The sequence below is a fragment of the Salarias fasciatus genome, unplaced genomic scaffold (assembly GCF_902148845.1).
Source record: "Salarias fasciatus unplaced genomic scaffold, fSalaFa1.1, whole genome shotgun sequence".
In the NCBI taxonomy this organism is placed as follows: Eukaryota; Metazoa; Chordata; class Actinopteri; order Blenniiformes; family Blenniidae; genus Salarias; species Salarias fasciatus.
Window position 1 is genome coordinate 183,532 of NW_021941385.1, and position 7,488 is coordinate 191,019.

The following is a 7,488-nucleotide window of genomic DNA, read 5'->3' on the forward strand; positions in this document are numbered from 1 at the left end:
AGATATGTATGAGTCCAGTGATTTGAACCAGCCAGACGATGGTTTGGTTGGTATCATTGAAAATAAATAGTTAACCTTAGGTAAAGTCATCTTTTTAATGGTGGCAACCCTCCCCATAAGAGATACAGGTAGGCGTCTCCGCCGTAAGAGGTCATCCTCTATTGATTTCAGTAACGGAACATAATTTAGTTTTAAAAGTTCTGATATCCTTGGAGAAATGTTTATGCCTAAATATCTAATGTTTCCAGACTGGATTGTGGCATTGGGTATACTTTGTAAATCACAGTTTATAGGCATGGCTGTAGTCTTAGACCAGTTGATAGAATAGTCAGATATTAGTGAAAATTTGTCAATAAGTGTGATTGTCTGGGAGATAGAAAATGGAGAATTCTGCAGGAAAAGCAATACATCATCTGCATAAAGACTTATTTTATGTTCTATCTTATTGTTAGCCAGGATCCCTCTGATGTCTTTATTTTGTCTTATAGCAGCTGCCAGAGGTTCGATAAAGATGGCAAACAGTGAGGGAGAGAGTGGACAGCCCTGTCTGGTTCCTCGCTGCAGACAGAAGCTTGGAGAAGTCTGCTCGTTAGTCTTCACACATGCAGCTGGGTTGTTATATAAGATTTTAATCCAACCTATGAAAGACGTTCCAAACCCAAATTTGGTTAATATTCCAAATAGAAATTTCCAGTTTACTCGATCAAAAGCTTTTTCAGCATCTAAAGAGATAATTATGTGTTTTTTGATTATGTATTGTAGAGTAATCTATTATATTAATTAATCTGCGCATGTTAGTGGATGAATGTCTACCTTTAATGAACCCTGTTTGGTCAGGATGTATTATGAGAGGGGTTATCTTTTCTATTCTTCTGGATAGGGCTTTGCTGATTATTTTGAGATCTACATTTATTAATGAAATAGGACGATAACTGGACGGAAGTGTGGGGTTTTTCCCTGGTTTAAGTATTAAGGTTATTTTGGCTAAGTTCATATTTGAGGGTACTGTTCGTTTATTTTTTATTTCCATTACCATTTTATGAAAAGTGGGAGCCAACATGGTCCAGAATTCTTTATAGAATTCTGCTGGATAGCCATCTGGACCTGGAGCTTTATTGTTGGGCATATCCTGCAGAGATTTATGGAGTTCATCCACTGAAAGAGGAGAATCCAACACTGTTCTATATTCATCTTTCAATTTTGCAAGGTTAATATCATTAAAAAAAGTATTAATTTCCTCATCTGTTGTGTCTATTTGTGATCGGTATAATCCTTGATAGAAATCTCTAAAGATATTATTGATCTTGTCCGGGTCATGGCTGATGTTTCCTTCTGAGTCTTTAACAGCTGAAATCGTGTTTTTCTCCTTGTTTGTTTTTAACTGATTCGCCAGGAATCTTCCAGATTTATTACTATGCTCAAAGTTCTCTAAACGGAGTCGTTGGATCAGGAATTGAGTTTTTTTATCTAGAATTTCATTCAGTTCAAGTTTAGCTTTCCTTATATCCTTCAGTATGTTCTCTTGTGGGGAGACATGATAAGCCTCCTCCAGCGATTTAATTCTTAATTCCAATTCTAAAGTTCTTGAAGCTTCTTTCTTTTTCTTGTGTGAGGAGAAGGAAATTATTTTTCCCCTCATCACCGCTTTCCCTGCCTCCCAAAGAACACATGCTGAAGTATCTGGCAAGTCGTTATTTTCTAAATATATAGACCATTCTCTTGTTAGATAGCTAATAAATTCTGGATCTTTAAGTAATGATGTATTAAATCTCCAGTTTCTAGTTGGTGGTTTATTCGTCTTATTTCTGAGAGTAAATGAAACTGGTGCATGATCACTTATGACGATGGGATGAATTCTGATTTCTGAGATGTCATTCATCAGTGTGCTGCTAGTAAAGAAATAATCTAATCTGGAGTAGGAATGGTGAACTGAAGAGAAGAATGGGTAACACTTTATAATAACTATCCGCTATAACTACTTAATAGGTCATTAGTAAACTGTTAATTCATGACTTATTAATGATTTGCTAAGTATTGTTAAAAGTCTGTTAAGGATTCTATCTATACCTTATAGATAGTTAACTAATAGTTAATGAGTTACAAATGACTTTTTCAATGACAGTTAACAGTTTAATGATTTATAACTGGGCCTTAGAAGACGGTCAATACATAACTTACAAGCTGTAAACGAGCTATAAATGACTTGTTAACTGTGTGTTAATGGTTTATAACTATACCTTATAAATTGCTACGTTAGAACATGCTATTCATAAATTACTTACTAATGGGTTGTTAATGATCAGTTAATAGTTAGTATATGTTATTGGGACGTTATTCTAAAGTAGCAACAATATCTCATTCATTAACAGTTGTTAAATGTTACTAACAGCTAGTTAATGAGGAATAGTTGCAACTTTAGAATAACGTTCCAATAACGTATATAAGCTAATAAGTAACATATTAACTCACACTTTACAGATCAGTTGTTGATGGTTTGTTAACCGTCTGCTAATACAGTGAAACTTTGTAGAACAACAAATGGGTGAAACAAGTTCAAGGTAAAGAAATTGATGTGATACTTAAAATATCAAATCTTTGTACCTCAACCTTGTTCCACCCATAGGCTCTTCTGTGTGCTGTGTTTTACCAGAGAAACACCACAGATGAAATGTTGAACATTGTGTTTATTATAAAGAAACACAAAAACACCATCAGCCATCACATGGCAGAACAGTACAGCAGCATACAGCAGAATACAAACCCATGCGGTTGGGGCACTTTTTTTGATTAAAAAATGAAAACAAAATAAATGAAAAGATCAAGCCAACGGAATTATTGATACAAACACTTCTTAACACAACTTTGAACTTTGATACTCTGTGAACCACACCAGAGTTGCAACCAAACTGCTCATCATCCCAGTGACAACACTTAAACTCTCTTCGATAGAGGAATCAGTTTCCCCTTTCTCTTTTGAAGTTCAACATCTCTCAAAAGGTCTGAATCATTGATGAGCACCTCCAGACATTTCTTCGCAAAGTCCTGCACTGTAAAAAAAGTTTGTAAAAAATACAGTAAAAAACTGTCAAATAGCAACAGCAAAGCACCGTCAATTCCAGAATTGTGTATCACCGTAGTAAATACACTGAATTTCTGTAAATCAAGATACAATGCATAACTGTAATTTTCCAATATATAAAAGACAGACAATTTTACTGTGATATTTTCAAAGAATTGTAAAATTTATGAGGAAATATCATGAAGACAAAAGTGGATAATAAGTCTATAATCTGCAGTATTATTCAGGATAAATCACGGATTCCATAGATGTGTACGTTTAAATTTACAGGGAAAAACCGTTAATCATTCAGCAAGTGATGCACCAGTGACAGTCAAATGGCAGCCTGCGGGCCAAACCGCCCAATCCGGCCCACGAATGGATTGCAACGGGTGCACGCAAGCATGCACGCACCCCCCGGGCCCGCGACCGAACACGCATCCCGCACACAGTCCAGTCCGCGTGCGTGCGTACGCCCCCCCCCCCCCCCCCAGCCCGTGTTCCAAGTGCCCAAAAAACAATGGCCCGAAGCCAAATCTCATTCACAACCACTGATATACACTGTCATTTCTACAGAAAAAACATGTTCAAAATGTGGTCCATATATTGCTGATTTAAAGAAAAACAATATTTCACAATGACATAATATCAGCTGTTGTTATTTAATGTTATCGATTGACTGTTTGGAGCACAAGTTGAGCGCATACAATTCATCATGAGCATATCCTACAACAGATTGCAGGTATGGGCTGCATAGCGGCGCAGTGGTTAGCGCTCTTGCCTCACAGCCAGAAGGTCCCAGGTTCAAATACTGGTAGGGGCTTGAGGCCTCTGTGAAGTTTGCATGTTCTCCCGATGTGTGTGGGTTCCCTCTGGGTATTCTGGCTTCCTCCCGCAGTCCAAAATCATGCATGCCAGGTTAATTGCCTCCAGTAAATGTGTATGACTGTGTCAGCCCTGCGACAAACTGGTGAACTGTCCAGTGACCCTGTCCTTGCCAGAAGTAGCTGGGATTGGCTTGAGCCCCCTGTGACCCTGAAAAGGACAAAGTGGCTTGGGAAATGAACAAATACTAATTAAATTAATTTTTGAAGTGTTGTGTTTATTACTGAGATAGACATAGATAGAGATAGTAATTTTGACAGGAGATTATTGTAAACAAATAACAGTTTTATACTGCAAAATTTGCAGTCACTATACTGTAAAGTCATCTGCATGGTTACTGTAATTTTTACGGGGAATTTCTGGCAACCACAGCTGCCAGTATTTTACCGTAAATTCTGCGGAATTTTTTTTACAGTGTGCAGTCGTTGCTGCCGTGTATGAGCAGCCAACAACTCCTTGTATTTCTCCGGGGCCACAACAGCCAGCTCGCAGATTGGGGCACCGGCGACGACGGCGTTTCGGTCCACACCAACCTTTCGATATGCCGCACTCAATTTTCTTCCTTTCTTGTATGCTTTAAGAACTTTCTGATATCTCTTGATAACCTCTGCAGGATGATGTGCTGAAACAAATAGAAAGCTGATTAAGTAAAATAAAAATACAAGAAGTGAATAGACACAGGGAAAACACACACACAGATGCAAAAGTGGTTGAAAATCGTAATGAAGAATACACGGGCACAGAGCTGATGGAGGGTCCAGAAAGAACAATATGGAAAACAAGAAGATGAGGTTTACATGGCTGACATACGAGAGGAGAAGCCTTGTTGCCTTACTGTCTTTACATTTACCTCTCTGTTTGCCATGTTGCCCCTTTTTCTTCTTTTTTCTTCCTCTTGTCCTTTTTCTTGTGACTCCGGTGGTGGTGCTTTTTTTTCTTGTGGTGGTGCTTCTTCTTCATCTTGTTTCTTTTCTTTGATTTCTTGTCTGAATCGGAAGAATCAGTTGAGGAGGATGAAGAACTGGATGAAGAGGAGCTGGATGGACTGGAGGATGAAGAGGAAGAGGATGTACCAAGCGATGAGTTGGCTGAGGCAGAAGTGTCACTTGTCCCACCGTCATCTGTATATGTAACATAATAGAAAATACAATACACAATGCAGTATTATGATGATACTCAGTCAACTCAGTTTCTCTGATCATATACTGATCTCATCAGTTGAACAGATGTGTGTACTGCCCATCGATGCTACATATATTATCTTCCAGGTGTTAAATGTATTGCTTGGGTAATAACACGCCCTTCTGATGAAGGTCTCATCACTGTGAAATGTTGCCCTACCTTCTACTCAATTGAATATATATTTTACAAAGCACACAGCATCACTGTCAAGTGAGCAAACATGGTTTCCAAACAAAGTGTTTGACCTACTGACCTTGACAAACTTGTTGGTGGAGGGAGTCTCTCTCCTTCATCAGGTCACTGCTGCTTTCTGTGATTGTGTGCTTCTTCTTGGTCTCACGAAGCTTCAGCTGGTTCTTCTCTATATATAAATATGCTGTTGGAGCTACAGTTGCTTCAGTATCTGGAATGATAGGATAAACAATTAAAAAAAGGCTCTAATCATAAAAGCTAGTTGAAGGTAAAATAAAATAATGAGCAGTTGACTACAGATATCTGCTCTTGATCTCTGAATGAGTGAACATAATTGTAAAATAATCATCCATCACTAGTGAATGCATGAATGGATGCAGACTATTGATAAGGCTGGGCGACATGGCTGTTTTGAATTATCTCAATATTTCCAGGTTATGCCATTGTTTGAGATATATATATATGTGTGTATGTCAAAATTTTTGTTGCATACAAAACCACTAGTCTGATGATTCTTGTTTGACTACTTTGCAGGCAGTTCAGTTATTCTAGTCTAAGTTTTACCCGCTAGACCAGTCTGTTACATTCAGAAAATTACATCCCTTTACTGTAATTGCTTTTAAAACCAGGACAGGGTTTCCCCCAGAAAACTTGCTAAGCCTGGTGGTTGGACTGCTAGAGAAGCCCACCATGTTTGTGTAAAAAAAAAAAAAAAAAAAGTCAACAGAAATTTGGAAATTATGACTATTTTGTGTTATTGTAAGCATTTATTAACATTACTTAAATGCAGAGTGTTACAAAAAGGCATAATCTCAAATAAAGTTTTAACAAACACAAAAAATGCAATTAAAATAAATATCAATTGTCTTCAATTAAGTTAAATCTTAATGCATCTTAAAACAATTACCGGAGTGATGGCCTAGTCGTAGAGCATCTGCCTCACAACCGGGAGGTCACGGGTTCGCGCCCTGGCCGGGTCATACCAAAGACCTTAAAAATGGTACCTACTGCCTTCTAGCCAGGTGCTCGGCATATATAGAATGGGGTAGGGAGTCGAACACACAGAGCTACCAGAGGACTAACCCCCCCACTGTAGCTTCCACTACTACTCACAGTAGCTGTGTGGCCTGGGGTTACGACTCGGAGATAGGCGCCGCCCTACGCACTTAGCACGGGAGACTTTGACTTGACTTTTTGATCTTAAAACAAGGGATTGCTGTTCACATTTAAAGGTAAAATAAAATAAAAATATGCAAACATGATCAAGGTGTAAAAACAGGGCACTCAGAGGCTGAAGAGGTCTCTGCTGGACTGTCTGACTTCGTCTACTTTTTGAATGAAAAACTAAAGAAAAATTATTAGATTGCTTGTTAGTTAGTGATTGTTAGTAATATTCTTATGTTATTTAAGTATTTGTTGTTTATATGGAGTTCACAGAAGTGCGTAAGTCCAGCAGAGGGCGCATTGTTACTGTTAGATGTACAGTGCAGTGTGAAGCAGTAGAAGAAGAATGTGTATGAATGGAATCCTCCAGACTGATGAAGCCTGTTTGTGGCGGTTCATTAAACAGAAGCACCGCAGTTCCACCGTTTGGACAGTGAATCATTTTGAGGATAGAACACGAACCACTTTGGATTAAATCCGCTAGTTCGATGCTAGCTTCTATTATGGGCACGTGATTGAACATGTGCCTTAGCACATGCGCACACACTCAAGCTAACTAATCATTGGATACTTCATTAATGTGGATGAATTATAAAGTAAATCCATATGTATAATATAAATCCATCAACCTGTGTTATCCTGATCAAACTTCTTTAATGAAAACATAACATGCAATCCAGGTTACCGTCGCCGATGTCTTCCGCGTGCACGGCCTGGTCCACAGGTCGAGTTTTCTTCCTGGAAGTACCCGCTGTTGGCTTCTTTCTCTTCCTCCCAACTTTACCTGCATTTATCTTCATATTTTGCGCATCACCGCTGGGAACACTGGTTCCGGATATATTAGCAGAGCGTGTATTCATCCTGGGTAGTAGTCGCTTAAAAAGCACTCGAGCTGGCCGTCCAGTAGCGCACTTGGTTGATTGCAGGAGGGGGTGTCTGTATCGGTTGTCATTCATCCGAGCACCGTGGTGATGCCAGGTGATTGACAAATGGACAACCAGCCAAAA

The 7,488-nt window shown here is 38.8% G+C and overlaps 1 protein-coding gene across 1 annotated transcript; it reads right to left on the reverse strand.

Annotated features, from left to right (window-relative positions):
- Window positions 1-2,931: 2,931 nt before the first annotated feature.
- Window positions 2,932-7,281, reverse strand: LOC115385418 (coiled-coil domain-containing protein 106-like). Its single transcript, XM_030087409.1, is given in 6 exon segments — window positions 2,932-3,042; window positions 4,357-4,565; window positions 4,794-4,830; window positions 4,832-5,064; window positions 5,379-5,528; window positions 7,167-7,281. Coding segments are annotated over 6 exon segments (855 nt in total).
- Window positions 7,282-7,488: the final 207 nt, after the last annotated feature.